Source organism: Mytilus edulis, chromosome 8, assembly GCF_963676685.1.
Source record: "Mytilus edulis chromosome 8, xbMytEdul2.2, whole genome shotgun sequence".
Lineage (NCBI taxonomy): Eukaryota > Metazoa > Mollusca > Bivalvia > Mytilida > Mytilidae > Mytilus > Mytilus edulis.
In genome coordinates this window covers 24807483-24830006 of record NC_092351.1, presented here as the reverse complement: position 1 = coordinate 24830006, position 22524 = coordinate 24807483, and the positions used below count along the sequence as shown (strand labels likewise).

The window sequence follows — 22524 nt, the reverse complement described above, 5'->3', positions numbered from 1 at the left end:
GAAGAAGAAAGTAACCATTGTTTAGTCTTTGGAATGTTGTCAAGGCAGGAAGGGGATCACGCAATTAGGGTATCACCGAGGCGGTTATTTAGTATAGAACGAACCCTAGAACAAACTATTATACTGTCCAGTTATTTATGTTCCTCTCATTATTTGAAAAGGAGCTTGTCGATTCGCATTTTATTTTCCACTGGTCGATAGTAAAAAGTAAAATCACAAAAATACTGCACTCAGAGGAGAGTCCAATTGGAAAGTCAATAATCACATGGCAAAATCAAATGACAAAACACATCAAAAACGAATGGACAAGAACTGTCATATTATGCAATTATGTTCTCACAAAAGTATAAGGATATGTTTATTACAACAATTAAATTCGTCCATCCGAAACGCTTTTCTGGATTGTTCATCGTCAGGAACTCTCAAACCCGAACATTTGGTAGCCAGGGATGTATGTATATGTTTTGAACGTCCAGAGTTATTATACATGATCAAAAATTAATAGTCAAAATCAGATGACGTCAACCAGCAGCACCTTAATTACTACTACATTATGTACTAAAAAAGGTTGGACGTCAGCATTACAAACCTAAACAGACTATGGAATAATATTATCATTTAAGCAATAAACATGAAGATATAGAAACAGAATTATTATATAAATAATTTCATTCGATACAAGGATGCGTCTCGAACTTATTCCGCTATTTCTTAATTTATTTTGTGGTTTTGTCATCCGATATGGTTATTGTGTGCCATACATCAAGGTAATTTATCGTTTCCCCCCTTCAATTACGGTATATAACACATGGGTTCTAACAAACGATAAAAGCTTTTTAAGACTCACTAAAATAGTAAACACATTCTTATGTATAGGGCACTTGCTACGAGATACATATTTTTTTTCTTTGTTCAATCATTTATGATTACTGCAGTGATATCCAAACTTAGAAGTTAAAAGTCAACTTTCAATTTAATAATAAACTCATCATAGATACCAGGATTAAAATTTTATAATAACGCCAGACGCGCGTTTCGTCTACAAAATACTAATCAGTGACGCTGGAATCAAAAAAATGTTTGAAAGGCCAAATAAAGTACGAAGATGATGTTTTGTAGTATTTTACTAGTGTACTAGTGCTTTATGAGGGCCTTGATTCAATTCACAAACACGGGTATATTATCCGTATTGTTTTGTCATACAAATGTGAAAACAAGTGTATAATATCGTTATTATTCGAGAAACGTTTCTGAATAGTAGTGCTAAGCATTGTTATATTTTGCTATGCTTTATATAATTACATAATTTGATAAATGGCGTCAAATAGGTACGTACGTTTTATTTAAAGAAATTATCAAATATAGTTGGGGAAAATAAACCCTATGCATAATTAATGAGCTGATTAAGCACGCAACATAATATTCATTATCAGCATGAACACTTCTGTTGCGTATGTAAACATTCCAGTGATCATATTGCTAAGTACTAAACATATCTTTGTTTTAAGCATCTTCAAAAATAGTTATAATTTTGTCAAAATCGTCCCTTTAAATGGCCTTGAATTATTCACTTACATTATTTCACAACGACTTCTATGTGTATTTGAAAATGTATTATTATTATCAATAATATTATCATAGATATAAAAATACAATCAATTGCAATCTTTGTTGTAAAGTTTAATAGTCAACGCATCAGCTTCTTCTGAGAATTTTATAGAAATGTAACTATGATGTTTCACAGCTAATTAACATTTACCGTTGCTTTGTTTAAAAACCCACATAGAATATATGAAAATATGAAAAATCCTACACGTTCAGGTAAATTGCTATTGATTCTAAGCTTCCGAAATTGATTTATATTACTGAACCTTCCACAGTTGAAGTCATTTAATACTTGATCGTGGTGCAAACATGTGCCAGTACCAAAGGAACGATAGTTATCAACAGAATCAGTGAAATATGGTTTATAAATAATAAAGCATTTTTACTTATGCTTGTTTCACTTGGATGATATATTGCTTTGAAAAAAGTGTGAAATACATTATCAATCTATTAAGACTTGGTATCAGTGGAATTCCAAAGTTTTTAGAATGCGCAGGGGATCTACTTAGGTAGTGACATGAACAAGTTTACCTTTGAACGAGGATGAAGTGTTGAACAAAATAGGATCTTTAATCGTAGTCAAAAACAAAATGGAATATAAATAATGAAGTCTTACATTTACGTAGTGATTGGAATATTATTGGTGTTGAAAGGTATGAAGAGGACATATAATTCGCTTTTTTTTTACTATTTTCTCTTTCCTTTATCAATCTTTTTTTTTTTACTTTTTTTCTCTGTTTTTAAGACAATCAACATATTAATGTCGAAATGCAATTTACACTTATTTAGAGGCACATCATTTTATCTTTATAGGTATTGTTTGCAAATTGCAAACTTTAGTACTTATTTATGATATTTCAAGCATAATAGGTACACAACGTTTTCATGCATATTATAGCGTTAAGGTTGTCTACTGTTGACAAGTTGGTCTCTTTCTCTTTCTATGCTTAGAGTGTGTTCTTCCTATTTCGTCTCAACTGAGTACTGAAGTTCTGAAAATGTGTAGAATTAAAGACTAGCAAATTGAAATAGAATTTAAAAAAAAGTATGGAAACCTGAGAGAAAAGAAAGCAGTTCTTTTTTAATGAATGATGTATGAAGATATTAAATTAACTAAAAGTTAGAATACCTTTTCTGTAGTAATTTACATACTATACATTTTCATTTTGTTTCAATAAAACATTAACCGCGGTCGCTATTTCAGTACATACAAACACCAAAATGAAAATGGACAATATCCATATATCGAAGTATAAATGTTCATTTCATTTTGTTTATATGTATGGATTTTTTTTTAATTTTTGTTATTTTTTATTAAATTAAAAACTCGCACAATGTTTAACGCCAAATATTACTCTTGTCAATAATATTATATTTTAAAGACTTGAAAAAGTGGTAATAATCTAATTTATATCATTTAGTTATATAAAATTTACTACAATGAATGTATGTACATTTTATCTCACTGCCTTACATTCCTTTTGTGGCTAATTTGTAAAGAATACGGAGAATATTTATTTATCAGCTATCGGTTGTGCTGATGAAAAAAGATTCCCCATGAACATGCTAATCTCACCATTTACATCACGTGCTTGACAACAGTCAAATGTTATAGTGTTATTCATCAGAACTGTCTGTTTTTAACCCATTAATTAGAAATGTCCCTTTGTTAATGCTCTATTTTGTCAATTTTAACACTTCACATATAAAATACTGAAACAAATCAAAACATTAGGGTAACAAAACGCCGATATTGAAAACAAATAAAAGTAATACCAATATACAGTGAGCGGAAACAAGGTAACATTTAATTCAAATCTTGTATTGTGCTCAATTGGTACAATGTATGGAATTGGACATGTAGTTCGATACTGTATATGGAAATTAATTGTTTATACATTTATTATTTGTTTAATTATTTTATTTTGAAAAAGACCGGCATTAACGAAGAAGGACATTTAATGAATTGTTATGCAAAATTATTTCATCTTCTCTTTTATTGCTTTCATTGCACCGACTTGATTCCAGAAAATACCATAATTTAAAGAAATATGCTTTTATAGACGGTTTTGCATGTTGTGTAATGTGTACTATTATTTGTCTGTTTGTCATTTTCTTGTTAAGACATGGCGAAGTCAGTTTATTTTTTATCTATTATTGTGAATGTATCTTTCGCCCTTCTTTTTGAATGTCACAAATATTTGTTTGGAATAGAAAAATTCCACGTGTTAAGTTATTTCGTTATAATATTATGTCGTAAAAGGCTACGTAGACCTAAAATAACTAATACCATGATCACCATTTACATAAGACAATATTTCATGATGTTGATTTATCGCAAAGAATTTTCTAAGATGTACAACAATCGTTTTTTTTTCAAATCTTCTTTTAACTAAATCATAAATTGACAATAAATTTATTGTCAAAGTTTCGAATAATGAATAACCTTATCCAAATGCAGATTGTGCACAAAGGAACTATATATCTAATTCATATCTGTGTTAGTTGCTAGATTTTAGGTTTTTGTAAATATGTGTATTTATTTTATCTTATTTCGGAATTTTTAAAAACATATTGTACAAAACAAAAGACAGATATAAAATGATTCTTTTGAAATTCAGTTTGACGTCAAGTGCACCATTGTTCGATATAAAATTCAAAACGGCAAGTAAGATAAGTACGCCATTAACGATATGACAACAAAGAGATAAAAGATACCAAAACTCAAAAAACGTACCAAAACTTTATATGTTTTGGCAAAAAACATAAAAATACAAGAATGCATACAACAGTACACAAATACAACTACAGAATGTGCCACACGAACCACACCAAAACCGATAGTAATTTTAGGAGCTCATGAAGGATAATCGAATGTGATATACGTCGTATTGTTCGTGAAAGTACAAAATTATTAATTAGTCTAATTCGGTAGGTCACATTAGAGTATAAGTAAAAGAGGACGGAATTGTAGATGTGACAATTGGAACATATTCGTCGTCATCTTGATATATCATCAGGGCCAATTGACTTGTAAAAGTGTCCGTAAAATCTTCCAAGATTTGATTTCAGCTTCATCACGTTTAACAGGAACTGGAACTATATACTCTAAATACAGGCGCTGCTGGAATGTTGTTACATATATAGAAATTAAAATTTCACAATTTGGAAGCTGAAATTATCTCTTGTGTCGTTACCTTTTGTTCTCAACCGACTATCATTGTCAATTTCTAGATGTAAGTCCAAATATGAGGAAAACGTTATTTCAAGTTGAATTGGATAGATGTGATCAACGTTATCACCAAATTTTGGATTATTTAATGAAACTGGTAATCATCTGTATAACGGGAAGTGAAGTTAAGGGACATTTTTTTCGAAGTATGCAATATGAAATCAGCCTCATGTCAATAAAAGAACAAATGTGCACCAAGAGGCGCACATTTGGTTTCCAAAGAAATGCCGATTGTTTGTTGAAAAACACATCCTCAGAACGTTACACATATGCTATTAATCATGACAAAATTGTCATTTTTTCCGATTAATTTGATGTTTGAATCAAAGTGATTTTGTTACAAGAAACGATTTATCCCTTAGAAAAAAATTAGCTGTAAAATCAATGTATGGTCAGGCGTCCATAAATTGGAAGTCAAGTTCATGCTTTTTGTTAACATCCGAATATGAAACAACTCAAAACAATACTACGATATAAATAAAAAGAGATACAGGATCGAATATACTTCAATCAGACAACTGTTACAAATTTCTTAAATGAATGTGACCTACCGAATTAGACTATTTTTTCCGGATTCGTTATAACATGAGCAACACGACGGGTGCCACATGTGGAGCAGGATCTGCTTACCCTTCTGGAGCACCTGAGATCACCCCAAGTTTTTGGTGGGGTTCGTGTTGCTTATTTTTTAGTTTTCTATATTGTTTCATGTGTACTATTGTTTGTCTGTTTGTACTTTTCATTTTTAGCTATGACGTTGTCAGTTTATTTTCGATTTATGAGTTTGACTGTCCCTCTGGTATCTTTCGCCTTCCTTTACAAACCAATGACTCTAGAGGTTATCCTTTTGAAACAGCTGTGAAAACTTTTTAAAATCTAAAAAATAGGTTATACATAATGATATAACATCAGTATCTTTAATGAATTGTATCGGATATTTTGAATGCAACTTTTTACATCCACAAAACTAATCGATATCAACAAAAATCCATTTTCGAACAAAAGAATTTTACAATTAGTTACGAGAAAGAATTTACTGATTACGATTCAATGTACTTAGTCATATTTCAACTTTAATTGAACTTAGAATAAATTGCTGTTTAGTTAAGATATTGACAATTGATCAATCCTGTTTCTTCAAATAGATTTTGAAACGGTTTAGTAGATTAATAAATGTGTTTTAACTAATGTAATCCAATATAAAATATAGCTCTCATTTTTATGAGACATGTATGATACTAATGTATGTTCACGTACACGGAGATTTGCATAACCTCCTTATTATCAATTACATAACAACTGTTTACCCTTGCTAATATATAAATTGGCAAATGTCTGTTTGTTTTCTTTTCTTTTTCGAATGTCCTTCTTCCTGAAATCTGTCAGTTATCAATTATGTATGCATCATTAATATTTTTTGCTTGGGTTTGAACAGATTTGGAGAACATTTACTTTCTAAAAGAAATGAAAACACCTTTACTTTTCGTATCTGCAAATTTCTAAAATATTCAATTGTTCGACAATTTTTAAATGAAACTTGAATTAAAACTACAAAATATTGAGAGTCTTGTTACATGTACCGTGCTAAAAAATTAACAACTGATTTTTAATCTTATATATAAATAATAAAGAATAAACAAATTTTGTAGCATAAAATAGAACGTAAATAGAAAAAAAAACAAGATGCATTCTTTCAAGTTAGAACATAGAATTTATCATATAATTTAAATATTAGATCGTTTCATGCTAAAACAGGATTTAGAATATTGGCTGTAAATGTTTCAGTATTGTCTTTTCGAGAGTACATTTAAACGATTCTTCACTTTTTGATATCTAAATATTTAATCAGTCTCCAACTGTCATTTATGCTATGAAGTTACAGTTGTATATTATTGTATTTGGATAGCATTAATAATCTAATATGAAGTGGTAACCTTTTAACCTAATGATAATAATATTAAATATATGGTAGTAATGAACATGTATATAAAATACTCGTTATTTGTCTCTAACAATCACTTAAAATTCTTTCAATATGATTGTAACGTTTTCAAGGGGGGAATCTACGTCATCACACAGGGTGTCAACGATTGAAATTGGACCACCATCTTGTCGCTTCAAGGTAAGAATTTTACTTATTATGCCATTTATATGAAGGTTATGATTTTACAAAATAGTCCACCAAAGACTATATAAAGTAGGAAAATAAATGAGCCATCGATCAATACTATTGGTTATCTCAATTTTGCAAACACTTCGATACCAGTTTAAGAAATTAGGTCAAACATGCAGGATATCGGCAAAAATTTTCATAACAACATCTTGATTATCAAGAACCGCCTACTTTATCAACAAATGAACATGTCCAAATTCTTTATTGTACTCGGGGAAAATACTTGTTACTCACAAATATCCGTCATTATTGCCGAAAAACGTCTTATTTTAAAAAAATGGAAAAAGGATGTCGGCAACACATCGAATATCGAAGGATGTCGGGGACACATCATATACTATTTTTAACACATATGTTATTCAACATGTGACTAGATCTAATTTCTTATTTTTTTAGATAAAACTAATGGTCACGACAAGGCGCAAGTCAAACTTAAACTTGTGCAGGTGGAAACGATTGTGAATACAACCTGATGTTGACCAGCCGACCAGATCGCCCACTAAACCGCCATCCTTAAAAAATTCAAAACCATGCAAATCCTCATTTGTCATCAAAATAAAAACGCCTGCCAAAAATATTAAGTTTCACCCATTGTCAATTAGGGGACGACCATTTGATATTCTGGGGGGGGGGGGGGGGCAAGAAGATTTGATCGGTTATTTATATTTGTAAACTTAGAGGACAGATTAATCATTTTCTGCACTATTGAAGCAATATTTTTCATTTTCATTAAAGCAAGGGACTGATTATTCATTTTCACAACTATAATTATGCTATTCGAAAACAGACAATTTTTAAATGATGTGTTTATTATAAATAATACATGTATTTTTCGCTACATTGAAGACCTGTTGGTGACCTTCTGCTGTTGTTTTTTTCTATGGTCGGGTTGTTGTCTCTTTGGCACATTCCCCATTTCCATTCTCAATTTTATGTATAGTCAAGTCATCATGTACCATTTAATCAGAATGAATCCTCCTCCTCTGCAGAAATGAATCTTTTATATTTCCAACTGCATTCATAGTATTAAAGTTTCGTTGTAACTCCTGTTTTAAAGAATCTGATGCCATCTCATACTTTCGATTAGACCTGCTGAGTTATTTATTTTCGAAACATTGCAAGGCAAACTACCACAGAACAAACCATTTATTTTTGTGATTATCAAGGCTGAGTTATTTATTTTCAAAATCCTCCCCCCCCGAAAATCAAATGGTCGTCCCCTTACTGAAGAAATTGCAACAAAACCGCCAGTAAACTTGAGCAAAGGTCACGATAAAGGACCAACATGGCCATGCATACAATTGTTCAATCCACCAATTATTTTCTTAAAATGTTCTGTACTAAGTCAGGAAAATTGCCATTGTTATATAATAGTTCGTTTCTGTGTTTGTTACATTTTAATGTTGTATTTCTGATGTGTCGTAGTTTTCCTCTTATATTTGATGCGTTTCCCTCAGTTTTAGTTTGTAACCCGGATTTGTTTTTATTTCTCGGTTTATGAATTTCCAACAGCGGTATACTACGGTTGCCTTCATTAAACACCCGGTAGATGTAGGGCCAGATGAAATGTCATATATATATATATATAGTATCAAAAAGACTTGGTCCAATAAATGACCACTGTGGAACCCCTGGCATAATGGCACAACTGAAACTAAATCAGATTTGCACCTTCTAAAACTTTTTTTTTCTCGAATATTTACAAAAATTGAATCCTGAAATTGAGTGCATGAAATGAAAGCAAGCAAGGAACACTAATCCTGATTTTTATTTATCGTATCTTCATAATGGTTGATAAAATCAAAGGACAATTACATTAATAATTTATTAGTGTGTCCCCGACATCCTTCGATATTCGATGTGTTGCCGACATCGTTTTTCTATTTTTTTAAAATAGGACGTTTTTCGACCATAATGACGGATATTTGTGAGTAACAAGTATTTTCCCTAATACAGTAAGAATTCGGACATGTTCCTTTGTTGATAAAGTAGGCGGTTCTTGATAATCAAGATGTTGTTATGAAAAATTTTGCCGATATCCTGCATGTTTGACCTAATTCCTAAACCTGGTATCGAAGTGTTTGCAAAATTGAGATAACCAATAATATTGAGCGATGGCTCATTTATTTTCCTACTTTATATAGTCTTTGGTGGACTATTTTGTATAATCATAACCCTCATATAACTGGCATTATAAGTAAAATTCTTACCTTGAAGCGACAAGATGGTGGTCCAATTTCAATCGCCGACACCCTGCGTGATGACGTAGATTCACCCCTTGGTTTTGTAGGTTGAGAGAGACAGGTAGCCAGTTAAAACTCTGTACGTCACAGGCTTCTCTGGTTTTGATATAAATTGACCAAACTTTTTCAGAATGTGTATGATACATTTGTACCCTGGCTTTAGGTATTCCACTATTACGCAAAATTGTTGGCCCCTACCAATCAGTATGACACAAACTATCTTGATGAGATGGAACAGTAATAAAGACCAATTCCCGCAAGTGTACGAGATTATTGTTTGGTATTTCTTCTCTTTGTTAATTGGCAATCATACCTCATCTTTTTATTTTTATATTTTATATAGTCAACGAAATCAAATATTAACGAAAATATTCGTTTTACTCAATCAAAAAAAATTAGCATCAACGAAAACAGATAAATCCATAGTATTTAATGTCTGTTAATTTCGGGTAAAGGGAATTCTATATCAAAAGTGAAATATTTTTTTTAAACCATTAATTCTGTTTGCAATATATGTATATTGGAGGAGAAATCTATGTGTATAGTCAACACGCATACAGTTAACATTTATTATGATATACGTCATATTGTTTTTCTCAAATTTGGTCATCATGTTTTAGTGAAGCTACATTTTGGTAAAAATAACTATGTTTATTGGTCACTGTTGATGGTAATTAATTAGTTTGTAAGTTAAAATATAAGTTCTTGAAACAAATCTTTTAAATGTTCATCATTATTTAGGCCTATAGTATGTGCTATTCTGCGTTGACTAATAAGGAATAGATTGAAACTCTCGAATCCTACAAAATACACTTGAGAACACCATCGCGTTCTTCAGTCTTTAGTTTTCTATGTTGTGTTTTACTGCTGTTTGACTATGATTTTTTTAGTTTTATCCCATGGCGTAGTCAGTCCATTTTTGTTACTTTCGCCTCTGATTTACAAACATGCATATTCAGATTATGGTTTGCATAAGTTTGGATACCAGAGAAATAGAATTGTAAATCCTCTATAGCGGTATATACGGTATATTGTACCAAATTACTGTTTTGTATACTCGATACTGCTAGTTGGAAATTTGTATAACAAAGGAGAGGAATTCAATTTGGAAGTTAAGCTTTCAGATCGTATTTATGTTTGTCGTTGTATATGTAACTTTGAATATAAAAAATTGTAAAATTGTAAAAAATTAATTAAGAATATAAAAGAAGAGAAATTAGGACAATTATTTTATGTAAATGTTCATGTAAAATGTTTGCTTCAATTGTATAGTTGACTTTTTTAAAACCTCGCAATCAATCAAAATACAATGGGAACACGTTTGATTTTTCTTCTTTAAGGAAGTGATTTATAATTACTAGCATTAGATGAATGTTCATATAGCTCGAATAGAATTACAGTTGGAGATACCTTTTAAATGTTGGGTATTGATTTTAATTGTTTGACAAATATTTTTACATTTCATTTATTGTTTATCTATATCTTTAAATTGAAACTGAGTTTTTTTAAATTACATTAAGTCAGCCTAAAACAAATAAAGGGATCTTTTGAAAAAAAAATCTGATCGAACAATTATAGTACATCCGGTGTCAATCAAAACAACAAGAACCTGTGTGGTTGCAATCTCTCTTTCAAAAATAAGAATATAAAGATCATGTTTTTAAATAAGCGATCCAAATAAAAAAATATGTAAAAAAATAGTTGAATTATTACTTTTAAAGCAACATGCATTTCATGATTTATGATAACCATTTGATCTTTTATATCTATTTTCAGACGTTAATTGTGCCATCGACTTGATAGCTAATGCATACTTACAAAGATTCGTGTCACATGACTCTTATGATGGCACTGTACATTATCCAGAAGGGTAAGTTAGTGCAAATCTATTTTATAATAAACAATGAGATTTACTTAGAAAGAAGGAAAATGCATAAATTCATTTCGATTGATAGAAGGATGTATTATAATAAATCATACAGTGTTAACAAAGTAATGAGTTGTTGGTAACAATAATCGTTTATTTTTTTCATGATATTGTGGATGAACTATCAAGACGAAAAAGATGCATGGGATAAGTTTTTAAAAAAGGTGATAATATAAACGCGTAATAGACATGACGCGCTTTTTTCTTTTACAGCCTTCATCCGATACACTCAAAACAAGAGGATTAAAAATCTATATCATATAAAAGCCTCGCTCAAAGTTAAGCAACACCTAAAAGTTTTTGCATCTTTAGTTTGTTTTATGATCAAATTTGATACGACTTTGTTTCCGGATATTTCGTTAATGTATTGTTAATCGACAAATAAGAGATTTTTAAAACCACATACAACTTTTTTCATTGCAAGTTTCGTGCAATAGCATTTCAGGTGTTTTACGTCTTGTTTTGTCAGTTAATCTTTTTATAAGATAAATCTTGTATGTTCGAAGATGCACAGACGTAGGTTTACAATTGCACAGAAATGGCAAGTCATTGGTATGGGCACTACTAATTTGAGTACGCGCAGAATAGCAGGTTTGGTTTGTATATAGTGTCATTTTGAGGTTATTCAAGCGCAATAGAGATAGTTAGATCGTTGCGAACGTTCTGATAGGCCATGTAAAACATATGTAAGAGATAAAAGGGCCCATTTTCGTGTTCGTAGGACAGTCAAAAGACCATTGTTGACTCGTACTTATCGTCAAGCTCGACATTAGTTTTCACCTGGTATCAGCAAGTGGCGTTGAGTGTATTGGTCTGACGAAAGCAGATTCCTCCTACATCATATTGATTGGCACATGCGTGTATGGCGTCCTCAGAATACAGCATACATGGAATAGCACAACCTTGTAACTACAGCGATTGGTTGTGGGAGTTTGACACTTTGGGGATCGTTTTCATACGACTGCAAAATAGACCTTTATGTTCTGGATGGGACTATGACGGGCCAAAAAAAAACGCGATAATCATCACAAATTGTCACAATTGAGTTAAGAAAAGAAAAGAATTTTGTGTATAGTGTAAGGCAAATTTGTCAAAAATTTCATTTTAGTTGAAACTTTATCTTGTCTATTTTTTGCCTTTCTTTTTTTAACTTGAATGTATTCACAAATTGTCACAATCGAGTTAAGAAAAGAAAAGAGTTTTGTGTATAGTGTACAGCAAATTTGTACAAAACTTCAGTATAAGTTGAAACTTTGTCTTTTGGTTTTTTTTACCATTTGTCCAAAATGTAAAAGTCACAAATTTAAATCATGAAAACGGTCAAAACTTTCACTTGGCAATTAACATTCTGTATGTTATCTGACAAAAACACAAGTTCGGTTCATTTAATCGCTATTTCAATTATTTATGGTAACATTAAAATCAATTCTGACAAAAATCAGGTGTTGTTTAAATTGTGGCTAGGTGTATTTAATAGCGAACGTTTTTTTTAGTTTCAAGTTCGATTTTGTTTTTTTAATCTTTTATGGACGACAGAAAGATTTTCCATCATATATGAATATGAACTTGTTACTGTAATGTACTTTTATGATATAACCAATGTATTATGTTATTTTAGCGTTTTTGTAATAGACATTTGAATATTTGCAAGTATATTGTTCCATTTTTATTACAATCATATAATGTTGTTAAATACTAAATACTATGTTAATGATGACGCAGATGTCATTACCCTCACATACGCGTGTCCCCGTTATCAAAGGGTAGTTTCACAATATAATATACATAATATATTTATGCACTTTTCCATGGTTGCCTTGGTATCATCCCGAGACTCCAATATTAGCCGAGACTTTAGGCGAGGCCGATATGAGTCGATCCATGATACCAGTGACAACATGGAAAATACATACTTCAATCTATTTATCATATAATTTTATTTCCGTAGAAAAAATATAAAAACGATTTTTATACTATCTGATTAACCACAAAAGTGAAATACTAAAACGATTTATCACATTTTTCCTTTTTTGTTTTCATTTGCTTCACACAAATCTAGTGTTACATTTCCCTTTAATTTTGAATATGGTAATACACAAAAGCAATAATTTGGCATTATTAAGGCTTGATTGATAATAGTTAGTTCCACATTGTTACCAGTAAGAAAGCGATGACGTCACATTATTTGGAATCAGGGCACAATAACCAATTACCACTTTTTTTGCGCCGGGCAGCAATATGTGTAGGACAACTTTGCGGTTATTACATATGAAAAACGCAATGTTTCGTAACAAATAAATGTATATACCAGTCAACAACAAAAAATATACAAGGCATTGCATTTGTCTGATATAATAATGAAGTTACAAGCACTGTACCGAGGTAAATGATTGGCCAATAGGAATTATTTTTACAGAGTGTTACAGAGATTCTTCTCTGAACCATTGATGTAAAGCTAAAAAGGGAATTGTTTTGTATTTGATATTTCAAAAATCGTATTTTCACCCCAAAAAAATCAAAAATTGATATTAGAACTTACTAATTTTAAACTAAAACATGGTCTGCTTGAAATGTTGAATGTTTTTGAAGATTTTTCGATATAAAACTCCCATTTTCGAAATTAAGCGCGAACTTTTGTCATCATTTTCAGCAAAATAATTAAACCCCTTTGTTCAATAACACACTATTGTTTCACTTTCCAATTTGAAAAGATTCTTTTAAACATATGCATTTGCCTTACAAATGAACATTGTGCATTGGACAGTTTAATATTTTTCGTCATTTATCATATTTTATGATAAATTTGAGTTTAAACTTGTGTACCGTTACCTTTGTTGACTAGTATATATATATATAAACACCAGTTGATTGTATAATAAAAACAATAACATAATTTTCCATACGTTTTGGTTGTAATGGCCTTCTCCATACACCTTATCGCTATTTGTCCGCCATTGCTGGAAATCACACAGGTTCCCGTAAAATTTTGACGTCATAAAACAAAATGTCTGACGCCACAATGGAAAAGTGATTGTTGTTGACGTCAAAAGTTCAAGCGGACGGGTCAGCCGGGAATAGCGATAAGGTGTATTGGATTATACTTATACATCACTTGAAAACACAAAATCCAACGAAACCAAATTACATCTATTTCTCTCTACTTGCAACAACGTTAAAGCTAACGGGACGGTAGATCCTTCCAAAGATAGTCGAGGTAATGGTTATAGAATTTCCCTAAATATATAAACTTTTTGGTCACCTATGTCAGAAAAATTTGAGCTGTAATTATTTAAGATATTACGATGAAGCTGTAGATTACATACTACACCGATGTCTTCCTCTATTGTAAAACGTTAAATTGATACAGATAATCTTAATGTATCATATTATGATCATATATATAAATATGTATTTTTTTAATTGCAGTAATTATTCTCGAGACTGGTTGATAACCGGAGAAATAGCAAACTACACGATTACAATAGAATTCGAGAAATGTGTCATAGAGAATGCCAAGGGAATATGTCTTTTTGATGACGTCTTTATTTACGATGGTGTGTTAACATTAGAATTCTTTTTTGTGTACTTATACATCTTCGGGTTTTAAATGTTTGGCTTTGAGCGTTCCTGATGAAGGTAAATCCAAAAAATCGCTTCGGACGCAAGAAATTATTAATTGTGTTGTTTTCAATTCTTTAAACTAACTGAAAATTACTCATAGGCAAGCAGTATCAGAAATCATACCATACAAACAGAAAATAGTCTCATACATTGTACATTGTCTTACTCAAAATTATACAACTAATAGAAAAACAAAAACATCAGGACATTTTCTTATTGCAATACATAAATGTTTGAACTCATGTTCTTTTTTAATCAATTTATAAAAACAGAGCTAGAAATATTTTTGAATATTTGATTGATGAAGTTGGCTTCCTCGTTTGATCATTTAAAATTCCTGAATGATCGTTTAAAAGTGTATACAGTTTACAAATATGTGTCTTTTATGGGATAATGCATGTTGATGTTTTGCCCACAACCCTGACCAAGCGCGAGTTTTTTCGTATAATTTTTTTCTATATTTGAATGAACATTTTATTCAAATAAAACTAATCTGTAATCTAAAACTAAAAATTGTGTCTTTGTTAACATTGTAAATTGTTTCATTGAATTGCTTTAGAATAAGAATCTAGTAACTACGAGTACTCCGCGAAAGTACCATGTCGATTTTGCATTTTGATAGCTTGTGAGTTCTTATTGCATTATCGGACTGATTTTTACAGTTTGTTACTATATGGGGTTGTTTCGCCACAGATCCATGTTGGTGGGAGGGTTGAGTGTTTATCCTGATCCATTTCTGGTGCTAGTCCTAAGCCAGGAAAATGTCATTCAGGTGTTATCGTTGTTCGCTATCTGTCTTAATTTTTGTTTTGAATTAAGCCGCTGATTTACATTTTTCCTTTGAATTCATTATTTTTCACATTTTGTCCTACTTAATATTTGGTAAGGTTTTGTTCCGGTGAGACCGTTCAATGTTCTATAATTTTACGTCTTCGACTTTTTTGTGTCAATTTGGTGGACATTAAAAGTTCAGGTGGATATTTGTCTCATTCGACGCTACACCACAAGTCCTATCTCCTTATTCAACTAATTACCTCTATTGTTTTTGCGTTTGGATTTTTATAAAAATGGACCCTGAAAATTACATTCAATTGTACGTCTTTGCACTGATAAAGGCGTTAATGCTCAAAATGTTTTCCGAAGTACACCAGCCAATATAGACTTTAAGATTGCACACTTTCACGAGTAAGCTGGTTGGCATTTGTTAATCTCTGTTTGATTTATTCAAAACGTTTCTGTTGTTTTTTACATTGATATATGTCTTCTTGTAGTCTGTGTTGTGTTGTTTCTGTCTTAATTAAGTTTGTCTCATATATCTCCTTATTTTCAAATAAAAATATTTAATCTGATATATTTCAGGGTTGATAACTTTTTCAGTTCTAATTCTGTGTATATTTTTTTCAATAGGATCCAACTCAAGCGCAAATCTCCTCTTGCAAACGTGCTGTGGCAAATTTAATCCTCCTCCTTTCACATTGCAAAGTACAGATGGAACTATGTACGTTCTATTTAAAACTGACAACACAGTGGCAGCAGAAGGTTTTCGTGTTAGCTACATCCTTCAAGGAGCACCAACAAGTACTGTTAGTATTACAACTGTGGAAGTCGCTGCAAGTAAGTAAAAACGAATGAATTTCTTTAAAGTAATTGTAACAGTATACTGATAATAGTGTCTAAAAGGACAATAAGAGAATAATTTATAAGACATGTTCGTTATTTGTAATTAACTATTTTTAAGCATAATGCATTATGATTCAAACTAAGTTTATTGATGCAATCTATTATCATAATTACTAATTATCTGAGCTGACATATTTTAAATAAGGTGTTTTTTAGCACATTTATCTTGTTGAAATTAGAATTATTATAAACGCTTTGATATATATTTTTAGCTTAGCCGCAAGGCCAAGTAAGCTTTTGTCATCACTTTGCTTACGATGTTCGTCTTTCATCGTCGTCGTCTTGTCGTCGTCTGTGTCGTCGTTTATTAATTTTAACACCAATCTTATCATCTGAAATGTCTTGGCTAAATTTAACCAAACCTGTCCATAATTATCATTTAGGTACAAAAATGAATATAGTTTTTAAAATGAGACCGATAACCCCAACTGCTACACAAGACGGTTGACATTGATAGAAATAAACATTTGAGTAAATGCATGTTTTGTCTATCATTTGGAAAACTGCATTAAATAAAGAAACTCGGACAGGAGTAAATATGTTAATATAATGAGCTTTTACTTTTGTCCGTTAAAATAAAAACTGTCAGGCGAATTTTATATGAGTTATTGTCCTTAAATGACGAATTTTACCATTTGATATTTTCCCTTTTTAAATATCTCCAAAATAGCAAAATCATCAGGAAGATCAGAACTTCAAATAAATCCACAAGACCAAAACCGTCAGAAGACCATTCGTTAGTGTTATCACCCTTCAATGACGTTTTTATCAGTTTTTTTAGTGTTTGCCTCCTACCTGAAAACTTTAATAGATAGATAAACACTCCATTTAACAAAATTCATCCTTAAGTCTTATTGATCAACAAGACAATATCTACAAATAACCTTGGCTTATGGTTGAAATCTGAAGTTATCTCATTATTGCCCGTTAATGATATTTGTTTTGCGTTTTGTGCCTTTTATCTTGAAAACGAAAAGTATAATATATAGATAGAAAATTTAAAAAGAAAAATTGGCAACAGGATGAAATTTACAAAAAAGTCAACATGACTAAAATTGTCATTTACCTTTTAATTAAGTTGTTCCCTTTTAATAAGGAGTTTTGCTACATGTACACAGTGGCCATAATTGAAGATGTAGGTTTGCGACGCATGCTCCTAAGGCCGTCTACTTTTTTTTTAAATCATAACATTTAGAACTCATTCAGATATTAATATGAGACTAGGATTTATCCACTTGCAATATCCCTTGTTTGTATATTTTTTAGTGTCATTTTCATAAACATTTTTGTTGCAGGTACACCAAAAGACAATACCTTATTATATATAATAATTGCATGTGCTGTAACGGCATTACTTGTAATAATCATCATAATACTCATCTGTGTCGTGTGTTGCAAGAAGAAATCTAAGGCTAAGAAAACAAAACAAAAGGGTCTCAAAAAATTTGGTCGATCAGCACCCAAACCTGTAGTTGTAACATCAGAGAGCAGTTCCGATGCTGAGCTAGAGGGAGACTCGGAATCACCACGTGTAGTTCCAACACAACAACATTCCCCACCTCCAGCGTATGCAACGGTGGTAAAAGAGCAAAATCAAAATGCTATCACACAACAGAAAACGGAAAATTCCAAGCAAAATAATACAGTACATAATAACAATGACAAAAAGAAAAATTCTGGAAAAAACAGTAATGTCGAAAAAGAAAATAGCAGTAAAGTCAAAAAAGAAAAAAGTATTAAAGTCGAAAAAGAAAATAGTATTCAACAAACCAATGAATTAGACCCATCTACAAAGAAAGAAGCTAAAGCGTCATCTGAATCTAAGATTAAAAGGTCCAAAAAGAAAGGGGAAATTTCAAAAGAACAGAAAACAGTTCCAACTGAAACTGAAACCAGAAAGAATCCGGTTCAACAAACTGAAAAAGAAGCCACGTCAACAAGAATATCAGATATTGATAAAGAGAAAGAACAAACTAATCTTAAATCTAAGGTAACAAATGAAACGAATGTAAAACGTCAAATCAATGACTTGGACATTTCACCCGATAAAAAGGATATCGAAACTACACCGAATAAGAATATAGAAAGTACATCTGATAAAAAAGATATCAAAACTACACCCAATAAGAAGAATATCGAAAGTACACCTAATAAGAAGGTTATCGAAACAACACCTGATAAGAAGGATATCGAAACAACACCAAATAAGAAGAATATTGAAACAATAACCGATAAGAAGGTAATCGAAACATCACCCGAAAAGAAGGATATCGAAACAACATCCGATGAGAAGGAGATAAAAACAACACCCGATAAGAAGAAGATAAAAAGCTCAACCGATAAGAAGGATATCGAAACAACATCCGATAAGAAAGAGATAAAAACAACACCCGATAAGAAGGAGATAAAAACAACACTCGATAAGAAGGATATCGAAACAACATCCGATAAGAGGGAGATAAAAACAACACCCGATAAGAAGGTTATCGAAACAACACCAAATAAGAAAAATGTTGAAACAATACCCGATAAGAAAGATACTAAAACAATACCCGATAAGAAAGATACCGAAACAATACCCGATCAGAAGGAAAAGAACAAAGAGGGAGGTAAAGTACAAAAAGGTAAAACAGAAAATAAAGTATTAGATAAACAGCATGTTGATAAAATAGAAAATGACCAACAATATTCTGAAATATCGAAATCTGAGGAGACAATTCATAAACCTCATGAATATGGAATAATATATTCAGAGGCAACTACTAAGCCACCTTCAAAAACAGAACAAATACGCGCTAAGGAAAATAAAGAATCTAAAAATACAATTTCCCAAACATCAAATGAACAAAATGAAGAAACTCTAAAAACGGACGAAAAGGAAGACAAAACAGTAGAAACAAACACGAAAAAGAATCAAGAGGAGGAAATTCAATCTGATAAGACAAACGACAAAGATAAAAATAACAATAGGGCAGAGGTACATAATAAAACATTAACATATTGTGAAAAACAAAGTGTATTGACAAAAACAGAATCACGTCACGATCTTTTTGAAAACGAAAACAGTTTTTTAATAGAAAATGTAACTTCATCAAACAAGAGCCCACAACACAACGACGATTCCATTCCAAGTAATGATATGGCTATCGAATCTAAGGGCATACCGCATCAGTCGAATGTAACATCGATTGATAATTCATTGGAGGAGAAATTGGAAGATGATCAACCATATTTCCAAAAATCAAACCGTGAACATCATGATATAAGATCAGGAAACAACGCTTCACGGCCAGACAAAGCTTCAAAAATGATATTCAACAATACCTTTTTTGAAAGTTTAAATAAAAAGCCACAAAAAAAAACTAGGCGAAAACAAGAGCGAAAAGTGATTCATTCGAAAAATTCTGTAGTACCTATAGAAAGCATTGAAAATGATTTATCAGATCAAGAGAGCGAGGAAAGCAAAATGGAAACAAAAAAGAACCAAAGTGACAAAAATAATCAAAATGATGACACACGTGTAATAAATCTTACACCTGAAAAATTGAAGGAATCTGGGGATAATAAAACTGAGCATAAACCTATTTTATCAAAATCGGCACCCTCAATATTAAATTTTGGAACCAGTTCTGAGCAACCTAAAGGATCGACCAATAGTACGAGCGATCGTTTCGATGACAACTCTTCAATATTTACAATTTCAAGTGGCACCACAAGCAATTTTAAAAAATCAAAAGAAAGGAAGAGGTTTAGTTTAAGCGTCAAACAGTATGTTCCTGAAAATAAAACAAGTCAACCAAAACTAAATGAGGAAAATTATGAAGAAAGGATTGAAAATTTAAAGAATATTTATCATTCACATTCGAAACATGGTCGTAATGATCGAAACATTGCTAGAGCGCGAACTCAAATCGACTTCGAAATGCACCATAAACCAACAGTTAAAGAAAATCCTTGGTTAGTTCAGCCTAAGAAAGATGGTTTTGAAATAAAAAGCAATCAACAAGTAACTAAGGCAACAGTTTTGCGTCGAATGCGTACTATGGGTGTTGAAGAACTTGAAGACGAAAGTATTCCGGACCGTATTCCTAGAACACAAGCCTTTGACATACTAAGGATGAGAACCACATTATGCGATGAAGATCTTGCTAAAAGTCGTCATCAGGTGCTTCCTCCTTTGCGGGGGATACCACGACAAGAACCTCCTGACCTTCCAAATCTTTGGAGGCCTTAGTGATATGATGGTTCGTAGACAGGTATAATAGTTAGCCTATATTTGCAAGAAAAAAGATAGCAGTGTAATCCTGTAAAATGTATATCTTATATTTTTAAATGTGTTATTTTTTTTATCAAATCTGTGATATTACGTAATTTTTAACTGTTGTAACTGTATGTGTACATTGTTCGAGTTTAAACTCTTATATGCAATTTGAATAAAGTGATTTTCCTTGTTAAGATTGAAAATTCCTAATATTTTAATGTACACACAAGGATGTCGGACATCATATTATGACATTAAGGGATGTGTGTTTCTGTATTGGATGAAATTTTAGTATTATATAAATATTGAAATAATATTACCACTACCACTTTTTCTTCACAAAGTGCGCTTTTATACACTAAATGTATCTTAAATAATGCACAAGTCCAGAATAATTGAAAATACAAACCTTTATTTTTTTTATCATATTACTTATATTTAGAAATTCAAATTAATTAAAGGAACGAATCTCCTTCGTGTATAGCTCTGGAATTTATTATTTTCTGTTTTTCTATTTTATAGATTTTCAAATATGTTGGTCTCGGTCGTCACTACAGAGACATTAATTGTCAAAATACAGTAAACTTTGTACCGTTTAGCTTACTGCTACATGTTTATATAAGGAAACAGTATTTTGTTTCATGTTTCAGATATTATTTGAACATTTTAAGAATTTTGTAACTGAAAAAACTGGTCCCTTGTCAAGATATGAATGAATTATTACCTAGTGAAATAATTTGCATGTGTATGCACCGACTTAAACGTATCAACAAAAGTCATACACTGTTTGATTAAATCCAGACTGTGCTTCATTAAGCAAACCTCAAACAAACCTGAAAGAAATAAAAAAAAAAAAAAAAAAAAAACTTTTTAAAACCCAAGTATTGAATGTAAAAAAAAAAGCGTATCGCAAAACACAACGATATCCAATCGAGATCTGATTATGATGGATGTGTGTTTTTTTTTTTTTTGTATTACAAACATTATCATATTTGTTTCTAATAGATTTTTGAATGATATTTTTGTTTTGTGTTTAGTTTTTCTCGTTGTTTTTTTTATTCATAATTTTGTGAAAGAGGTGTATATGTTCTTTTTAACTTGTGACATTTTTAGCACTTTGCTGTACCCATATTTTAACTATTTTTACCTATTATGTCTGTTTTGCTCATGTGTCGTTGTAAATATAACGAAACTTGATGTGACTGTCATACAATTGAGAGGTTTAGCGCTATAAAACCAGGTTCAATACACCACACCATTTTCTACATTTGAAAATGCCTGTACCAAGTCAGAAATATGACAGTTGTTGTCCATCGTTTGATGTGTTTTGTCATTTGATTTTGCCATTTGATTAGGGACTTTCCGTTTTGAATTTTCCTTTTTGTGATTTTACTTTGTTCTTGTCCATAGTCAAAAACAGTGCCGATGAGTATCGCCGCCTACTCATGTTTTCTACCCATCCTAAATCTGGTATGTGTGTCAGATTTTTAGATCGTCTCTTTGAAATCGCTCACAACTTTCCTAGACAGACAGGGCATATAACTTGTAATACATATTCAATACGTTGTAGATGCTAGGCAAACATCATAGATAATCGAGTAGTTGATATTCAAATAATTGTTAGTCTTGTAAACTTTCAATGACGTCTCAGAATTTAAACGAACGAAAAACTTCATTTCTAAAATGAATCATGTAAGGCAGCAAATATTTAACTTCAAAAGAGACAGAGGGGTATGGTTAATGTCTGAGTCAGCAATATTTTGTTTTTCAACGCTATCAATC

At 31.3% G+C, this 22524-nt stretch overlaps 1 protein-coding gene across 2 annotated transcripts in view; it reads left to right on the top strand.

The window, feature by feature from the left end:
* LOC139485153 (enolase-phosphatase E1-like) overlaps nt 1-21449 on the top strand; it is a 65132-nt gene extending 43683 nt beyond the window's left edge. Inside the window, exons 1-5 of one of the 2 annotated variants that reach the window (XM_071269374.1) lie at nt 1881-2258; nt 11030-11123; nt 14607-14734; nt 16209-16415; nt 17777-21449. In XM_071269374.1, the coding sequence (XP_071125475.1) occupies nt 2210-2258; nt 11030-11123; nt 14607-14734; nt 16209-16415; nt 17777-20715 (3417 nt within the window). In that variant the 5' untranslated portion in view covers nt 1881-2209 and the 3' untranslated portion in view covers nt 20716-21449. Of the gene's footprint in view, nt 1-1880; nt 2259-11029; nt 11124-14606; nt 14735-16208; nt 16416-17776 lie in introns of those variants that run through there. The other variant, XM_071269375.1, reaches the window with a different exon arrangement.
* Nucleotides 21450-22524: the final 1075 nt, after the last annotated feature.